At 52.6% G+C, this 19,745-nt stretch overlaps 2 protein-coding genes across 7 annotated transcripts in view; one reads left to right on the top strand and one right to left on the bottom strand.

Moving 5' to 3' along the window:
* The window catches only part of TMEM163 (transmembrane protein 163), a 308,243-nt gene extending 302,465 nt beyond the window's left edge, over nt 1-5,778 (top strand). The window contains exons 7-8 of one of the 2 annotated variants that reach the window (XM_037850481.1): nt 3,326-3,467; nt 4,738-5,778. In XM_037850481.1, coding sequence (XP_037706409.1) covers nt 3,326-3,467; nt 4,738-4,798 — 203 coding nt within the window. In that variant the 3' untranslated portion in view covers nt 4,799-5,778. Of the gene's footprint in view, nt 1-2,544; nt 3,288-3,325; nt 3,468-4,737 lie in introns of those variants that run through there. The other variant, XM_037850482.1, reaches the window with a different exon arrangement.
* Nucleotides 5,779-6,778: 1,000 nt separating this feature from the next.
* Nucleotides 6,779-19,745, bottom strand: part of MGAT5 (alpha-1,6-mannosylglycoprotein 6-beta-N-acetylglucosaminyltransferase) — a 367,093-nt gene continuing 354,126 nt past the window's right edge. For all 5 annotated transcript variants that reach the window (XM_037850477.1, XM_037850476.1, XM_037850478.1 and 2 more), the window contains 2 exons: nt 18,869-19,026; nt 6,779-12,732 (listed from right to left, as the gene is read on the bottom strand). In XM_037850477.1, the coding sequence (XP_037706405.1) occupies nt 12,534-12,732; nt 18,869-19,026 (357 nt within the window). In that variant the 3' untranslated portion in view covers nt 6,779-12,533. The remainder of the gene's footprint in view (nt 12,733-18,868; nt 19,027-19,745) is intronic.

Raw genomic sequence — 19,745 nt, 5'->3', positions numbered from 1 at the left:
TGAGCTGCGGGGGCTCTTTATTGGAACAGAACTCGTCTGATGCCACCTGTTAGAACAGGTAGATTCAGGGGATGGTGGCAGCCAAGTGTACATGCTGGCCAGTTATAAGGAGAGAGGAAAAATATGCTGTTGATGTATCAGAATATAGGAGGGAAACTTCTTGCAGCAGACCCCTCGAGCCCACCCCACTCTGGGAGGAGTGGAGGCAGAATTGAGGGAGGGGTAGGCAGAGACCCCGACCCAGGGCGGGGACAGAGAGGTGGAAGCTAGAATGTGCTGTGCAGGCAAAAGGCTGGAAAGTGGTGGCAGACACAAAACTTTTGAATGTGGTGACAAAAGGCAATGGTACCTTTAAAATGGAGGATTTGGAGACTTGCTACACGATTCGCGAGGCAGAGGGAATGGAGACTGAAGGGTGCCGCAGCCAGTTCTTCCTTGTCCAGAGGCAGGTGAGCCCGCGGGAGCCAGAGCTACAAAGCCCCTGAGAAGGGGAAGCTAGGATGGGGGCCCACCCACGCCAAATGCCAGGGCGGGAGGCTGGGAGACACGTCTCAGGGCTGGGAGCGGGAAGGGGACGCCTCAGGTGAAGATGAAGCTCCACCCGAGCCCCACCCTCCCCGGGGCTCTCTCGGGACAGCTCAGCCTCTGTGGGTGAAGAAGAAAACCACTTAGCACAGCTCAGGCCACGTCCCACACCTTTCCACCACTAATCCATTCATTACTGCAGCGATCACTTGAGTCCCTGCTAAGTGCCAGGCCCTGTTCTAGGACTTGGGATACAGCAGTGAAAGATACTCACCCCATCTTAATAGTGAGAGAGAGGGGAGGTAGAAAAGAAAACGGTGACACATCATGTTAGGTAGCAAAGCACAATGGAGAACAAGGAGGCAGCTGTGCAGGTGGGAGGGGGGGGAGAGTGAGGGGCTGAGGAGAAGCAGAGCAGGTGCCCTCCAGGCAGACGGGCAGAAGTTCAAATGCCCCAAGGCCAGGCCGGGTGGGGCTGGAGCCCAGTGAGCCCCGAGAGGCAGGGTGGGGTGGGGTGGTGGTGTTGTCCAGTCAGGGCAGGCACCCGAAGGGAAGCACTGGGACAGTATTCAAACCAGGCATGGGCAGTTTTTCTATTCGGCTGTTGTTAGCTGATTCTCACTCACGGAAGGTCACCATGGCGCTCTGGCTGTTGTGGGGGGAACGGATGGGAGCCTGTGAAGAGGCTGCCGCGGGGGTACGGGCTTGGGCTGCGGTGGGAGTGGTGAGGGGAGGCGACAGCAAGACTTACTTGATGGGTTGAATTCTGGGTGAGAGAGAAGTCAAGGAGGGGCTCCTAGATTTGTGGCTTGGCAGATGGTGGCACCATTTGCAGAGAAGGTGGCTAGAGGGTGAGGTATTTGGGAGTCAGGAAGCCATGGCATCTGAGATGATCGAGTGAGACTGTAGCTGAAGGGAAAGGTCAGGAGAAAACATAGGCACTTGGAAGATGTGCTTATGGGGTTGGAGGCTGGAAGACCCCCGAGGGTACTTGGATGGCGACAAGGAGGCGGATCTAGCAAAGGAGACTGAGAAGGAATAGCTACAGTGAAACCAGCCAACGGCAAGGACCTGGAGGGGGCTGCAGAAGAAAGTTCCCAGAAGGAGGGAGGAAGATGAGCCCGGAAATAACCATTGTTTCGGGCAACATGGAACCACTGATTGCCCCAGGGAGGGCTGTTGGAGGAGGGAGCGCGATTGGGATGGGTTAGAGAGGGAAGGGAGGGGCGCAGGCAGAGTCAGCTTGGGCAGACAACAGTTCAGGGAAGAGGGAATGGGGGTGTGGGGGGGTACCTGGATGGTGGGGTATGGCCTTGTCCCATGGGAGTGATGCAGATGAGGAGAAAACTTGCAAGGACAGAGTCCCTTGGAGGTGAACAGGAATGAAGGGATGAGCCTCGCATAGGAACAGGGATACCTGGAGAACTGGCTGCAGCCGAGCAGCAGTTACCAGTGTTGGAAAGAAGAGAATGTTCTTGTCCAAACCTGTTTTCTTGAAGAAGTACAGGCTGGGGTCCAGCTGAGACTTGAAGAGCGGGGAGGAAACGTTGGAGCCTTGAGGGGATTGACGAGGGTGTGATGCAGCAGGCAATGGCAGTAAGACAGGCCAGCCCCCGAGACATGCCCCACAGCCCTGCTTCAGTCTCGCTCCCACTGTGGAGGGAGCAGCCCACGTGGAGTGAGCTCACCCAGGCTTTGCTCAAATCATCCCGGCCCCCATACCACAACCACCCGCTGCCCTCATTCTTCATTTAGTGTCCAGCCCTGGATAAATGCATTGACAGTTGTTTGATCTCAGTTTTCCTGCTTGTACCTAGGGTTAGGGCTTTTGAATTCAGCAAAAGTGTGGTCCTGTTACACAGATGGTACTCCCTGGAGCCCGGTTTGGAAGTTTCTGGCTCTGCTCGTGCCAGCTGCCAAGCTGCTGGGGACCCCGGGGGCAGGACAGGGTGGGCATAGTGCTTCTCGGGGCCACCACGGTGCCGTGTCAGGCAAGGAGCCCGGTGGTTCCCTCCACAGGGAGACCCTGGAGCCCTCCTGAGCTCCTCCTTTCCCAAGTGGCCTTTGAAAACTCACGGATGAAAGTACCAGTGTGGTGCCTGAGTGGGGACCGAACGAGGTGACCTGTGAGGACACAGATGGTGATCTGCATCTTTTTGCCCCATCTCCAACCACGTAGCCAATTGTAGAGTTTTTGTTTCTCTTCTTGTAGAAACAGTGAAATCATGAGGTTACTTACCGGAGGGAACGGTGCATGCCAGCCCCGCCGCTCTCCCCTGTACAGCTTCAGTCCAGCTGTCTAACCGACTGTCAGCAGAGTGTTCTCAGTGAGATGATAACCTAGCTTCCTAGGACCCGGCAGGTTTCCAGGTGCCACCACCTCCAAGTCCCCTGCTTGGTATTTGGCCCCGCAGACATTCAACAGACCTGAGCACCAGGTATTTGAACGTTGACTCTGTGCCGGGGAGCCCTGGGCAGTGGAGACTCGGCCAGGAACACAGTCCCCTCCCCTCACGAGGCTTCCATTCCAGTGGATGTGGGAGGAAGACGAGCAGTGACCACACACCGAGTCTGGAAGAAGTGCCTGGAAGGAGAACAGTGCGGAACTAGGGGAGGGCAGATACCCCTGCAGGGTAGCGTCTGGTGACATCTGAGCAGGGATTTGATGCCCCTGCAGGCTCCATCCTAGATGGAACACCAGGGCCCTGCTGTGGCACGTGGAGGCATTTTTGGCTGTGTGGCAGCTCCCTCAGCTCGACTGGGGGGGGGTGCATCACACCTCTCTCTGCTTCACTCACAGGCTTTAACTCCCTCGTGGGGGGCGTGATGGGCTTCTCCATCCTGCTGAGCGCAGAGGTGTTCAAGCACGATGCCGCGGTCTGGTACCTGGACGGCAGCATCGGGGTGCTCATCGGCCTCACCATCTTCGCCTACGGGGTCAAGTGAGTCCCTGCTCTCTTCGCTTTGTGCTCAGCCGGTTTCCACCCCCAACCACTCCCCCAGCCAGGAAGTGACAGAGCAGGGTCCCGAGGGTCCCCTCTTATGCCTGTGCTGCTGCAGTGCCCGGGCGGTGTCCAGTGACCAGAGGAGCCCCCAGGAGGGTCAGGTGTCCTGGTGGCTGGCACAGAGTGAGGCAGGCATCTTTGAGGCCACAGAGAGACCCCCCCCTTTGCTTTGGCTGCTGTCTTCAAATCCACTCAGGGGTCCTCCCTTCAGCCCTGAAGATTTGTGCTCCTTCCTGTGTCTCTAGGGGTGGGCACAGCAATGCACCAGGCCAAGCATTTGTGTCATCTCGTCTGGTGGGGAGCCCTCCTGCTACCCACGGGTGATGCTGCAGGGAATGGGGGAGGCAGGCAGCTCCCCTCGGCCACAGCACAGGTGGGGCACATGGAGAAGAAACTCCTGGCGTATTTATCCATGGTAGAAAAAGCCCACACCGAGTCCTGCCACTGAAGAGGTGGCCGGGCTGGCATCGCTCACTCGGGATCCAGCGTGCCAGCCGGAGCTGTCCTTTGAGAGGACCATGTGGAGAAGGCACTGTGCTTTTAAATTTCAGAAAGCTTCCAGTCTCCCAACCAGAGAGGTTACAACAAAAAAGACAAACTGGAGAAACTGGAACCCTCACACACTGCTGACAGCAGTGTAAAACGGTGCCACTGGGGAAAAGAGGGGTGGTTTCTCAAAAAGTTTAACATAGTGTTTCCGTATGACCTGGCAATTCTGCATGTAGGTATGTACCCAAGAGAAATGAAAACATGTCCACACAACTTAAAAGGATAAATAAAATATGGTATATGCACACAAACCCACAATCATCACGGAGTATTCTTCAGCCATAAAAAGGAATGAAGTACTGACAGACGCCACGACATGGAGACATCTTGACCACTAGGCTAAGGGAAAGGAGCCAGACGCACAAGGTCATATAATTCTCCGATTCTATTTATATGAAATGTGGCCAAAGAGACAAAGTAGAGGAGTGGTGGCCTGGGGCTGGGGGAGTGACTGCTAATGGGTACAGGGTTTCTCTTATTGGGGTGATGGAAGTATTCTGAGATTAAGATAGCAGTGATGGTTGCACACACCTGTGACTTTTATCTCAAAAAAAAAAACAAAAAAACAAAACATCAGATCTGCTTTCCCAGACCCTCAAAGCTGAGGCTGGGGGGGGGGGCTGCTGTTGAGGTGCCTCGTCTCTGTTCCTCTCCGCAGGCTCCTCATTGACATGGTGCCGAGGGTGAGGCAGACGCGCCACTACGAGATGTTTGAGTGACGGGGACCCGAGCCGACCGCATCCATCATGCAGCGTGAAGACCGTCAGGACAGCGAGAGCTTTCAGCAGAGGCCGTCAGTGCCAATCCTTAACTGAACATCCGGTTTCTTTTTTTTCTGGAAGTTTTCTTTCATACAGTTGGTCGCTATGGGAACAGCATCTGCCCAGCACCCACCCACCCACCCACTACACATGCCAGGATGACGGGTACAGGAGGGGGGCAGCTCCCAGTCGCCAGCTGAATGGACATTCTCTCCTGGAGTAAAATTGTTCTCCTGGTCAGGATAAGATCTCTGCTTGTCAGAAAGTTCTCTGGTGCTCTGAGCCTAGAATTGGAAAGCAACAGACATGACCCAAGTCCTTTGGGCTCCATGTGGCCCCAGATGCCTCCTCATTCTGATGTCCCATCTCCTATATCCCCTACCCCTACCTCCTGAGAACCAACACCATCACTTCCTAATTTCTATCAATGACTTTCATTCGTTTCATAGAGTTTTACTAATCCTAAATCTAAACAGATTGGTTCAAAGGAGACCATTCTATTTTTAAAGCACAGTGATAAATGTATGAGCTTTGCATGGATGAACTAAGCACATGACCCATCCTTGTACATTCAGAAACCAAACGTAAATGTAAAAACAGGACCCATTTTTGAGAGCTGTGGAAGTAGTTTATTTGTAATAAATTATATACTCTCTGTATATGCATATATCGATATGCTGTGTTAAGTGGTAAAAGGTAGATCCCAGTCAGAGACGGTGACCCCTTGTAAGAAGTGAGATGTTTTCAGTTTATATAACGTTAGATGTAGAGTCCATAAAAATGTTCCCAGACATGCCACATTCTGTACCTCTAGCACTGCTGCGTCTCCAGGCATCGGTGTCTGACCAATAAAGCCCTTTACCTGTTTTGTATGGTACGGCGAGGTGCTCTTTGAGTTGTTACCCTGTAGCTGCAGCACGCAGACAGGTTTCCCGTCATGGCTCCAAGGGCCCCTTTGAGGATGACGCTGACTGCAGTGGGGGAGGTTTGAGTGGGACCCTTTGAAGGGCTGTTGTAATTAGCTGGGACCTCTGTGGGGCAGGCCAAGCAGCCACCCTGGTGGAGGCGGGCAGTGTGCACTCACCGGGTGGGTGGGTGGGGGAGGTCACCCCCAGACCTTACCCCACCTGCTCTGCCCCCTCTCACAAGGTCTGTCTCCAACTGGTTAAGGGAAGGTTCTTGGCTCTGCGCGGTCTTTGAACATTGGTTCAATCTGATGCTTCACCCAAGAAATTGAGGCGTGTTGCATGCGATGTTAATATGTTACACACACACAAGTGTAGAGCAGCCAGGCAAGTGTGGAAGTGCAGGACTCGGGAAGTTCCTTTCTACAGGGTTTTTGAATTTAATAAAAAAATGAGAGGAAAGCTATTATGAAGCATTTCTCAAAGTAAGGTGCTCACATTTTCCCTGGCATATTATTTGGGCCTTACATGCCACCAAATGCCCTATGGAGACTCAGTGGTGTCTCCCTCCCAGGCAGCAGCTCTGACCACCTCAGGGAGGCCGCGATGCACACTAATCCACCTTCTTTGCATTTCCGGGCACTTGCTTCAAAAGTTACTCTTTGAGGACAACAAACATATCCAAGCTCTTAGGATAGGACTAACCCATCCTAAATGATTTTTAAATATCTGGTGTAGCATACAGTTACCTTAAAAAAAAAAAAAGCACCAACAGTCCACTTTCTAATTCACCTACCTTCCAGGTGAACACAAGGTAGGGAGAGGGCTCTGAAATTCGAACAGGTGGCTGGGATGCACGGGAAAGAGGGCTCAATCATGCCACCTTCCCCCTCTGCTCCTAAACATACCTTCCCATTCAGCTTTTTCAACAGTCATTGCAATCCAATGTCAGGGCTGCAGCTGGACAGAGCAAGCTTTGTCCTACAGGGGACTCCATATCCACCCACTCCCTGAAAAAAATCACTTCCATCTGTCACACAAGAAGAGTTTATTGAAAAATAAAGTTCTCCCTAGTTTTCTCTACAACAGTGGGAAACAAAGCAGTGCTCTCTAGGCCAATACAGTACTTGTGGACAGCGACACCTTATTTGCAGAACCCTGCACTACTGAACCCCAGAAGTGAATGGTAGAAAATGGTTGTACCTGGGAGCTGTTTGAAGACACAGACGCAAACTGCCATCAGCTCACAGACATCAGGGTTGTGACAGCAGCTGCTGCAGAACGGATGGCACCATCTCCTTTGGCATCAAGTGTTATGCTACTGTCTAGGAATACTTGGGCAGGACAGCGAGCAAAATGCTTCCCAAGTCTGTTCCATCCCAGCTTCCATGGAGGTGACAGATTGCGCTAAGGGTCCCAGCAGGCTGATCCAGCCAGGCCCCTAGACCCCCAGCACCGCAAACACGCTCCCAGCCTCCCTCCATGGCCCCATCCGCCACACCCTGGCACTGCCGGCTACAGAAGCACACAGCTAACTATTTCTGTTGGCTGCACCTCGTCAACTGGAGTGGTGGGGGGGGGGAGGGGTACAGGGAGGGGAGCAATCTTAAGACTCTGCACGTTCTGGATTAGAGGGAGTGATGCTTTGAAGAAGGTAAATTTCTGTCTGGCATTCAGAGGAGTATCAGACTGCTGAGTGAGCTGCAGAGAATCCAAAGGAATTGCAAAAAGACACTGCCTTCCAACAAATGCCCCCCCATTCCACGATTAAAACCATCATCCAGAGTCATACCAAGATAGGAAAGGAGATTAAATGTTAAATCCTCCAAGAAAGTAAGGCTGAAACCGCAAACAAAACAAAGAGTGAACTGATAATTAGGTGATTTGGGAAAATGAACCATGAGCAGCCCTTTGGGAGCTGTTCTGAAGGGGTCAGGAGCTCCAGTCCGGCATCTAGCAGGGCTGGGCTGGGGGAGAGGGGCCTTCTCCAGGCCAGGAGCACAGAATCAACCTTTGCTTTGATGGAAACCCATGGATTTCCGCAGCCTGCAGCCCGACTCCTGCAGACGGGAGGGGCCGCCCTGGCCAGTAGGGGACTGAGGGACCTCCTGGGAAATGAGCAAGTCCAATTGGTCATTCCTTTAAATGTGTTTCTTAAATAAGAAACACAGTAAAGCCTCTGTCAGTGCGTTTCAGAGGTATATCGTTAACTTTGGTTTAAGGGGTACAGTCTGTCAGAGAATCCATTTTAACTTCTAGATCAAAAATCCTCAAATGTCTAGAAAATATCAGGGGATGGGGGGGGGGGGGTCCAGGCCCAAAGTCACTTTTCCCCCTGTTCATCTCCAGTTCACAAGTTCTCGCAGCCTTGTTTCATTTGGGGCTAAGGTATGGCGTACTTTCAAATCACAGAGTGCATTTACGGATACAGTAGAACTCCAACCAGCAAGGTAGGTACGGAATGTGGACATACTAAACTGGTATCCTAAAACATTCAGTCAACTTGGAACAATTATTTTCAGGTAGGTATTACTTTTGAATCAACAGATAGTGAGCTCATGTCTTTATTTCTCAAGTGTTCTGAAATGCTAGTAATAACAATATTTAACATTCACTAGGACTTACTATGTGCCAGGAACTGTGCTATACACTGAATCCTCACAAAAACCTGAAGTGCTAACAAAGCTAGGGGAAATTTTTTTTTTTTCCTGCATCTGACTATACAGCTAATTTGGCCCTTTGCTATAAAGACTTCATTCTCCACTTTTCTTAATTGTTGAAGCCAACAAGAATGAAACTTACCCTCAGCTTTAGGAAATTCCCACCTTCCTAAATGAGTGTGGATCCATCTATTCAGATGAAGGTGCTCTGCAGCCTCACGCAGATGGATGGGATTAGAAGGAAGCCAAGATGGAAATTAAAATATTTTAAATAAATAAAACAATCCAGGCTTGGGATAGTAACACATACAACAGAGCCTGTCGTTAACAAAATAGTCTTCCTCTTTTTTTTTTTTTTTTTTAAATCAAGCAATTGTGAAAGTGGGGGAAGGAAGCAATCTCCCAATTATATACACAATCTAGCTAAACCACCTTGGAGATGTAGGTGGTCTGCCTTGGTTTCTAAAAGGCCCCCACCCACTTATAAACAATACAGTTTCAGTGTCACCAGGGACAGTTATGCCTTCACTACCTGTGCATTTTGACACTTCATTAAACCCAGCGTTCTCTGAGGAAACAAAAGAAGGGGGCATATTCTTTCCCATTCAGGATGCCAATCAGCTGAAGTGTTTCTGGGCTACAGCTTCTACTGAGCTCAGCGGGAGCTTGCTCCCCTTCACTGTGGCCCTCTGGTTGGGTGTTTGTTCAGGTCACACCTTGGCAAGCGCTCAGCACATTTGCAACCAGCAGTCCCAAGACAAAGCCAAAGATCTGGCCGAACAGTCCAAGAAGGCCTGGGCTGGTCTAGAGGTTTGCATGGCTTCACCTCCTCCTCTGGGGGTGTCTGGGCCCAGGCTTACACATCGTGGCCTAACGGGGCTTGGAAGGCATTTTCAGAGCCCCGCCTCAAAAGATAGCACCCAAATTCCAAAATCAACCCCAATGAAAAGTGAAAAGAAATCAGAGAAACAATAAATATCACCAAAGAAACAGACTCTAACATTTCCAAACATGTAACACCCCCCCCCCAAAAAAAAAGTTAAAATAAGCAGTGACAAAACCCCAACCTAAGTAAAAATGAAACAAGCATCTCCATTTGTACATGTGCAATTCAATTTGCATACATGGAATAAATGAGGTGTTGACTGGCATTAAAAGAAGTGTGTGTTTCTCCACTTTACCTTCCAAAGGAAAGCTTTCTCTCTTTTTAATAAATTACATAGATGTTTTTCCTTAAGTTTTTCTAAGAATTTCAGATCACGACGGGGGGAAAAATCCAGATTTCACTTAGAAAAAAAATGTACAAAAAATTCAGAGACAGGAAAGAGATACTTAATAGCATAGGAAAACACTGATCCTGACTTAGGATTTCTCTCCCCAAGGAACTGTCATCAATTACAAGTCGGTTTAGGGTTCTACCGAGATGGTTACCAGTAAAACCACCACAGGCTCCCAGCTCCCGTCATCAGTGGCTCCTTCCGTTCCCATGTTCTTTTCTAGACATGGGAGATGGCGCTCCACCCACGCACGCCACAGGTCACTGCACGAGAGGCCACAGCTCAGCTGACCATGCCCTCGACAGCTGGACTGTGGGCTTGCTGGCCCAATAAGAGCAGCCCATCGGCCGGACCTTGGCTTACCACCACCTGACCTTGGGGATCCGACTTGGAGAAGAGGAATGTGAGAGGGGAGGGGCCATCGGGACGGGACAGCCCCTGAGCTCAGGGGCGGCCAGAACACAGTCCCTGCAGTTTGTGAAACCCAAGAGGGGCACACCCTCTTTTCATGGAACTTTGCTTTCCAGTTTCCTTTCTTTTTGAGTTCCTGTGCTTTTTTAAGCAGCTCTTGGCTAAGACATGGGTTCCTCGAGCGTGGGAAATCGGGCTTGGCCCACAGGCTTCCCCTGCTGGTCAAATCCTGCACTGACATCCTGAGCTTTTGAAATTCCATAAAGAGCCCACGAGAGGGAGGCACTGGCTCAGAAATTGCAGACCTGGGAAGTCAAGTTGCAAGTTCTCACCACCTAGGGCACAGCCCAGAGGCCCACTCCAGCAGAAAAGCTGTTCCTAAGGGCAAGGAAGCCAATTGTGTCTCCTCCTACTGCAAGAAACTTAAAGGAATACGTGTGCACGGGCGGGCACACACACACACATACACACACACACACTTATCCTAACACCACCAAGGTTTCCTTTAGACTTCCGCCCTTCTCGTTGCTGGGCCCAGACAAAGGCTATTCTCAGCCGGTGCTTGAGGGGCCCCTGCCTCCATGATCAGAACAGAGGACACCCTGGCTGCCACTCCCCACCAGCTCGCCATTCTCCAGGACTGGGGGTGCAATTCAGACCCCCTGGCCAGGGAGTACAGTGCATAAGGGAGAAAGGCTGGCTGTGCATTTGGTATGATGTACGCACCAGGCAGAACTTACGCTTGATTAGCAGGCAGAATCCAACTGCCCTGACACAAAGGCTTTACATGCCTTCTGGTTCCCACGAAGCAAATTCCTCCTGCCCTCCACTGCCCAAAGGCCCATCAGCATGATCACCAAAGAAATCACATGATCCCTGGCACCAGGCAGGGTGCTGGGAAGCTGGCGGCTGCTGAAGGAGCCCCAGAGTGGAGCATGGCCCCAAGCAGCCAAGAACTCAGAACTCCCAGCCAGGGCTGGGTCATCACACTGACAGTTCATAACGGGGACACTCAGCAAGTGGGAGAAGAGGGTGCACTCTAACCAACAGGGAGACGTCAGATGCTTCACAGGAAACTGACCAACGTGCACAAGGAGTCAACTCAAGCAACACTTTAGGGGCTGGGAGGTGGGAAACACACAGAGGCAGAGCACAGGAGCTCCAGGGCTTGGAGGGTCCAGCAACCGGCCCCTGGCTCCTCCCCTCAGAATACCTGTGCCTAAAGGAAAAGCAGGGGTTAGACCCCCAGCCCTTGCAAGCCACACACCCAGGTGATCATCCAGGACACTGACCTGCTACAGAAACCGCCCTGTTCCCCCAGTGAACACTGCACTCACCGACAGACCCACTCCATGGAACCTGGTGCTTCACGTAACACGGAGCATCGCACAAGCCCACCTGCTGTCTGGGTCCCCGTCCGGGGTGGAGCCAACTGTTCTCAGGGCCTGACTCCATGCCTGTCCAAATCTCCGCTTCAGAGGCTAAAAAGCAAGACCTCCAAGTCCAAGAGCAGCTCTTCTAGTTTCACATGTCCACTTTCTTTCAACAGCACTGGTGGGAAGACAAGCTTACCACAAAGCAACAAGCAAATGCAAATTCCTAGAGCTGCGTTTCCATTCTCAAGAATCGGAAATCACGGCCAAGGGGGACACACTGGGGACAGGGGCCCCTCTGGGCAGCAAAGCTGCCCTGCGTTTGTCCCTGGCTGGGCCTTCTGGAAAACACAGCCTGCCCCCACCCCCCACCCCCACACTGAGCAAAGAGCCAGCTCCTGAGCCGCCTTTGTCGAGTACAGACACAGGACTAGTTGCACCAACACAACCCTGGAGTGTTTGGCTTTGTTTTAAAAGATTTCACTGTGAGGAGTGAGGTTCTCTCAGCGGCCCACCTCCAAGGGGTCTCCAGCACACCCTCCCCCTCTCCTCCTTCTGCGCCCTGCCCACCGTGGACAGAATATTATAGTGAAGGCAGATGATGAACGGTGGGAAATGAAAGAAGAAACAAGGCGTGGGATCAGTCCCTCGGCTCACTCCCTCCCAAATAAATAAGTTAATGGGTTTAGGGATTTTCCCCTACAAAGTTCTTTTCAATCAGCTCACTTCTTCCTCTTGATTTCTGTTTTTTTTTTTTTTTTTTTTTTTTTTAAATATGTCTTGAGACTTTCTTTTTACTCCGGAGCAGCTGTGTGGACAGAGTCTCCCTACAGTTGCTCCTCGAAAAATAAAAACGACGTTGGGATCAGGGAGAAGCCAGGCTCCCGGCCTGACTTCCACTCTCATTTGGTTGTGGTGGAAGCTCCGCTGGGATGTCCTGACCGCAGGAGGAGCCATCCCAAATGGAAACCTTCTGACCAGAAAGTTCAGGCAAGGGCGGGAGTCTCTGAGCGGCCCTGAGGCCGCGGTCTCCCCCGCAGGCTCGGCCGGGGCAGCCAGGGCGGCCGCTATAGACAGGCTTTGCAGAGAGCCGCCTGGCCCTTGGTGAAGTCCCGGCAGGGGCAGATCCTCTGGTGTCGGGGGTGGGCGCCGGCACAGCTGAAGAGCAGGAGGTCGCCCTGGAACACACAGTGCTTGCTCTTGGGGTCAAAGGAGGGCACCAGGATGTCCTTGGCCAGCTCTGAGGTGTGGCAGGTCACCTGGTACCTGGAGAGAGACAGGAAGGCACAGGGGTTGGAGATGCAGGGGACACACCTGTCCTCACCCTGGCGCCGTCGGCCGTCTCCTGGGCTGCAGGCAGTGTGCTCCACAGTTCCTGCTTGTTGACATTAAACAGCACCCGCCCTCCGACCCAGCCATTCTCCCCTAGAATGGCCTAGAGAAAGGTGGATGAGGACAAGGCTGTGAGTGCAGGGAGATGGGTTCGAGCCTGCTTGGTGAAGCCCTGTTGGCAATGGGGAAAAATTGGGAAAACCGTGAAAAATACTCACCAAGGGGAGTGGCTGAATAAATTATGGCACATCTGTGCTTTTGGAGATCTTTGCGGCTGTTCCAAAAAGGATGAGGTAGAAATGAATGCACCAGGAGGGAGAGATGTCCTTGAGGCAGGCAAGTTACAGAACAGAATGACAACATGACAACCTTGTGTGTGTGTGTGTGTGTGTGTGTGTGTGTGTGTGTGTAACAACTCGAGAAGGCCACACACTAAAGTGTTAACAATGGTTCCTTCTGAGGAGTGAGATTGGAGCAAACGTGCACTATGTAATGGCTTAAAAAGTCCCTGTTAGGTGGCCTCTATCCCACCTGGAAAGGAATTTGATGGTCTCCTGGGAGAAGGCGCTGTACCGTGACTCACGGGCCTTTCTGCCATGGCAACGGCAGCCACCGTTAGGGTTAAGGATGCGCAGAGCTGGGTCCGAATCCAGGTCCCTCTAATCCCAAGCCTTGTGCTCCGGCTTCTCTGCCATCTCCTTTCCCAATTTCCTGTGGGCTGGTGACCCTGTGGCTTCGCTTTCTCAGGCCGGGACCCCAGCTTGTGGGGGTGGGGGTGGTAGGCAACGGCTGCAGATATTTCCATTTGTGCAGCCTCAGCCTCTTATCTCAAAGAAGAACCTCTTGTCTTTCCACCCGGCCTCAGGTCCTTGCCTGGTCCCACCCCCCCCCATGGCTCCTGCCAGAACCAGGAGGCCTTGCCCACTGCACCCCACGGACGCCGGGTGGGGAGCAGCGTGGCCCTGAGCTCCGAGAAGACGGTGGAGGGGGTCAGGCAGACCTGGGTTTGAAGCCTGGGTCATCTGTTATAAGCTGCATGACCCAAGACACATGACTGAGCTTCAACACGACTCAGTCTGCTCTTCTGTAAAATGGGGATAAATGATCCTTAACCCAGAAGCAGGGTGCAGGATGAATGAGGCTGGTAGAGCACGTGGCAGTCTCCGGCTGGCCAATAAATGGTCACTCTTGTCCTCACCATCCCCATCGCCAGCCTCTTCCTCCTGAGCTGCCCCGGTGGACGCTGGATGGGCTGACCCCCTTCCTCCCTCACCCGGCCGTGTGAATTCACACACATGCCAACCGTTGCCACGTTCACTCAAGGAAGTCTCTCCTCTCGGCCCGGGGAGGGGATCAAGATGGGGACCGTGAGGTTTCCTGCTGCTTCTGGAAAGCTTCCAGACTTCAGGGAAAGAGCATCATTCCCTCACACCCCACACCCTCTTCCCCTTCTGCTGCCAACACAAGGCCTGGGCCCTGCCCCTTGTGCTAGCGCTGACCCAGCTCTTTCCAGCACACCTGGGTTGCTTCTGGTGAGCTTGCTGATGCTGCCAGGGAGCTCCGGGGCCCTGCTCTCCGCTCCCCACCCGCCCCAGAGTCCCAGCTCCTCTTGCACATGCCCATTAGCCCGCCAGCCCCAGGGGACCCGCTGGGGGGCAGCACTGGTCCCCCTCTTATCTCGCTTGTGCCGTTGCAGTTCTGCAGCTTATCTAAACATCCCAACATCTCTGGTCTCCTGTGCAGCTGGGAGAGGGTGGGGTCAGGGGTTAAGGTCATGGGCCAAGAAAGGAGAGGGCAGGAAGTTGGGGGGGGGGGGTTGCAGATTTCCTACAAGGAAAAACCAGTCCGAGATGGGGGGAACCTGGTCGTTCACAGGAGACCCTACCGGCCAGCCCTGAGAGAGGGGCACTCAGAGCTCAGTTTTGACTGAGGAGTCTATATACAGAACATGTCCCTGGGATACAGATTTACTTGAATACTAGCTATTTATTTACATCTGTTGTAGCAGCTGCAATAACAGCTCAGGCCCCCTGCCTGGCACAGTGCCAAATGTATGGACTTCTCTACAGCTAGCCTTAGACCTTGGGGCAAGGGGTCTGACTGTTAGGAGCCCTGAAAAACTTGACAAACCCTGCTGCTCCCTCCGGGGCCACCTGGGGCCACCTGGGCTTGAACTCCGGGACAGCCTCCTTGGCAGCATCGCCAGCGTGCACACACACTCACCTCACACACACACACTCTCACATACACACTCGTGCACATGCACGCACACATTCATACACACAGCACTTGCATACACACTCATGCACATGCAGACATACACAGTCATACACTCACATTCAGGCACACACATGTACACACTCACATGCATGTACCATGTACCTCCTCTCACAGACACACTCACATGCACTCACACATACACACATATACAGTCTCACACATGCACATACTGTCACATACTCGTGCATATGCACACACACATTCATACACGCACACACTCAGGCACACTCACGTACACATTCACATGCATGTACATAATCTCACACACTCAGGTATGCTACACACTCATGTACATGCACACACTCTTTCACACACTCACACACACCCCTACACATGCACAGACACTTAACATGCACACTCACACACACTTTCTCCGAGACTCCTTCTGCAGGCTCCTGACTTCTCTCCAGCTGGCCTAAATAGCTTTTTTTTCTTAGAGGATGGGATTTGGGTTTTCTGGTGCACATAAACCCTCAGTTGACATTTTAGTTGTTTAAAACAAAACCAAACAAAAGGACCCCTCCCCTGGCCCTGGCTGTCTACTTCCTCACCTGCAGGCAAGGCTGTTAGTCCAGGGACAGCAGTAAGGGGGAGAAAAGAGGCCGCCCCTTCCCACCCCTCCCGTCCTATGGAGGCTGGGAAGGAAGCAGGGCCAGGCCACCTGCTGCTTTACTCCCACCGTGCTTCCCGCCCTCCTCCACCCTCTCTCCTCTGCTGGTTCCAATCCCAGACCCGCCATATCCTACACAGCCACTTGACTCAGGCCAATCTTTCTCCTCTCAGGCACCAAAGCTCTCGGAGACACAGTTTCAAATTCCTCATTTCAAAGAGAAACGTGCAAATTCCAAAATTTCAAGGTTTTAGAAGATGTAGCTTCAAAATAGGTGCCAAAATTGGACAACTGTTGACACATCAGCATGGGTTCCCATTCATCGAGCTGAGGCTCCCTGTGCTGAGCCCCTCAGGGACAGACCCCAGCCCTTCCTAGGGACCCTCTGCCTTCCAGTGCCCCTGGCCCTATCTGGGTGGAGTCTTGGTACACAGGACAGGTCACACTTAGAGGATGCGTGCTTCATGGGCAGGGGGCTGCCAGAAACTCTGAGGCACTCTGCATTGTACCCTAAGTGCAGAGGAGCTCAAGAACTGGTTGCCCGACTCTGACTCAAGAAGACAGCGCGGGAGACTTGCAAAGGGCTCGTTTCATGGCATACACTAAATTCATGCTAAATTCATGTGGTCGAGGCAGGTGGTTCTTAAAGGCTGCAGACACCCAAGGCTGAAAGGCGCTCCAACCTGGCTCAGAACAAGGCCCCAAGTCAGAGAAGGGAGAGCTGCAATTGCTAATTGGCCAGGATTACCACCATACTGAGGATGTGCTTAAGAGACTGCCAGATAGCTGGGGCTTTACAGCATTACCATTGTTGACAAATGCATAAACAAGTTATTCATTGGGGCTCTTATGTTCAGAGAATTAATTTCAGGTAGCTTTATTGCAAAATTAGCATTTGTTTCAGCCTCCTTGTAAGAAAACACACCCTCCCGTGACAGGAAGGGGGCGAGCTATTCACACACAGGGGCCTGGCCACAGGGCAGCATATCCAGGTCCTTCTGTTCTGGTGGCTCTGCAGGTGCCTGGAGCTGGAGGGCAAGGCCAAGGGAAGGGGCTGGCTTTCCCACACTGACTGGGCAGCTGAGAGGCTGGGCCCGCCCCACTGCCCAAGGCTTTCTGGAAGACAGAGCCATGCTCATCTGTCTTCAGCCACACTGCATCTCACTGTTCCCTAGGACATCCCCACTATACAGATGAGGAAACTGATGGAAAGGGGGAACCAGCCACTCATCCAGATTTCAGCTCCCCTCCTGCCCTAACTGGATCTGCCTTGGAGGCAGGCTGGCCGTGTGGGGCCTGCTCACCGTAACGGGGCGTTATGGATTGATTTGTGTCCCCCCACAAAAGAGAAGTTCAACTGCTAACTCTGGTCCTGTGTATGCCACCTTATTTGGGAGAAGCATCTTTAGAGATGTGATCAGTTAAGATGAAGCTGACCTGGAATAGGGCGGGCGCTAATAAAACAGGACCAGCTCCTATGAGCCAGGGAGAACCGGAAACAGGGGAGAGCGCCACGTGACAATGGAGGGACAGACCGCCGCAACACACCCACAGCCAGGGAGCACGAAGGATTGCTGTAAACGCCAGAGGCCAGGAACAGGCATGGAAGGGTTGTCCCCACTGGTTTCAGAGGGTGCATGGCCCTGCCAACATCCAGCCACTGGTCTGCGGTACTTCGTTGCAGCAGGCCCTAGGGAGGAAACGATGGCACAGGCCGAGAGCCCTGGGCCCCTGGCAGGCCAGGAAGGAAGCCGCTCCTAAGAGGTGGCTTCCCGTGTTTCCTCTTCCAGAGGTGGGGCAGGGGCCACGAGCAGACAGCGCGAGTACCCGGCCCCTCGTCTGCCCTGTGGATTCAGACTTGTGACACAAACACGGAGACACTCGGGGTTCTCAGAAAGCCACCTTGCTACAGGGAATGCTTGCAATAGGGGCACTGGAGAGCCTGCCCTGGAAGGCCGGGACGTCAGGCTCTGTGCCGTGGAAATGGAAGCTTCTAGCACCGTGATAGGTGTTCTGTGAATATAGAAGCTTCCATGGCTGCACGGCGGGGCGCCACGCTCAGCCTCTCTTCTGATCTGTGCTTTTGTTTTCTTGTACATCAAGGTGGGCTCTAAGCCTGGTCTCCAGGTAAAAAGAACATCCCTAAGTTGTGGCCGCGTCCCTGCAGGTGAGATACTAGAGGCCACGATCTCTTATCCAAAGGTTATTATATCACAGTGGAGAACGATAAGATACGGGAGCGACCAGGCCAGATGAGACCACCATGCACAGACTAGAGCAGCCTGCAGCTCTAGCAGGGCCTGGAGCCAGAGCCAGGGATGGGCAAGTCATGAGCCCCGAGTCCGCTCCATTCCTTAAAGAGTGTGAGTGTGGCTTGTACACCTAGAGTTGGGACAGCAGTGTCATTACTTATAGGCATGTCTCCTGGGGAAAAACACCTAATGCATAGCATTGAGCAGGCGTGGGGGGTGGGCAGCTCCTAATAATTAAGCAATATGAGAACCTGGGCTGGGTGTGGAAAAAATTGGGAGAAAAGACAGCATTGACAGGGTCATCAAGACACCCCAGATACCTGGGAACTGCAAATGCCAAACTTGAAATACCAGTGGCAAAGGGAAATGAATGAGAACAGAAGAAACAAGCGTTAACGGGGATGTGGCTGCAGGAGTGGCGGGCAGCCCTTGGAACATGGTGTGGGCAGTTGTGTGCCAGCTCTCTGTGCCCACATTCCTTCTCCCCTTCCGACTCTAGGGCTGTAGGCTGTCACCAAGTCCCTGCCTTGCTGAACTCTACTGGGACCATCCGTGGAACTGGCTGCTGCCAGGGGTCTGTCCAATGCTCTGTGCCCACCACAGCTCCCAGTTTCTAAACACAACATTAGTAAATGGAACAGCTCCCGTAACCCCCAAACCCAGACAAAGCATCGTTTATGCAGATAGAACACACCGTGTTCTAATTCTCAGCACGTCGCCATGCAGACTGACCTCCTCCTACCTAACAATTAAAACGCCAGGCCAGCTCACTTGGGGGAATCACGCTGGGACCTGCTGCCCTTCCCATAACCTTTCTCTAAAGCCCACAAGCATGCAAACCAAAACCCTGTACCTCTCAACCCAATCATCGCTGAGAAGGAGAGATGGATTCTGCTGATGCCGCCCTCCCCGCCTCCCGGGCACTTACTTCTGCAGGTCCGAGTCCTTATTGAGGTGCTGGAAGAAAGATGGCTCGCAGATGAGCTGGTTCTCCTGGCACACCTGCTTGCAGCTCTTCCCAGGCTCAGCAAGCTTCACCTGCAGGGCACTGAGGGGTGGCCACATCACCTGCCCGTGGCAGAAGTCCTAGAGGAGTAACAAAGCCATTAGACAGGAATCAAGGAGGCAGCTGGACCACACACACACCCCCCCCCCCCACCTCGTCAGGCAATACCAACCATGAGGGATCCACATTGGGACAGGGCAGTGTGGTTTGGATGTATTATGTCCCCCAAAACACCATTATATTTGATGGAGTCTTGTGTGGGTAGGAAATGTATAGACGTTGATTGTGTTGGAGACTTTTGATTGGATGTTTCCGTGAAGAAGTGATCGCTCAACTGTGGGTGAGAGATCTTTCATTGGATGATTTCCATGGAGGTGTGGCCCCGCCCATTCAGCATGGGCCTTGATTAGTTTACTAGAGCACTATATAAGCTCAGACAGAAGGAGCAAGCTTGCGACAGCCAAGAGGGACACTTTGAAGAATGCACAGGAGCAGAGAGAGGAGCTGCAGCTTACAGAGACATTTTGGAGACAGCCTTTGAAAGCAGACTTTTGCTCCGGAGAAGCTAAGAGAGGACAAATGCCCCAAGAACAACTGAGAGTGACATTTTGGAGAGAAGTTGAAGCCTAGAGAGGAACGTCCCAGGAGAAAGCCATTTTGATACCAGAACTCTGGAGCAGACGCCAGCCACGTGCCTTCCCAGCTATCACAGGTTTTTTGGACGCCATTGGCCGTCCTCCAGTGAAGGTACCCCCTTACCTTGGACAATTTATGAACTTAAGACTGTCACTTTGTAACC

This window comes from Choloepus didactylus, chromosome 9, assembly GCF_015220235.1.
Source record: "Choloepus didactylus isolate mChoDid1 chromosome 9, mChoDid1.pri, whole genome shotgun sequence".
NCBI lineage: Eukaryota > Metazoa > Chordata > Mammalia > Pilosa > Megalonychidae > Choloepus > Choloepus didactylus.
The sequence above is the reverse complement of the archived record's forward strand: the minus strand, read 5'-3'. Positions and strand labels throughout refer to the sequence as shown.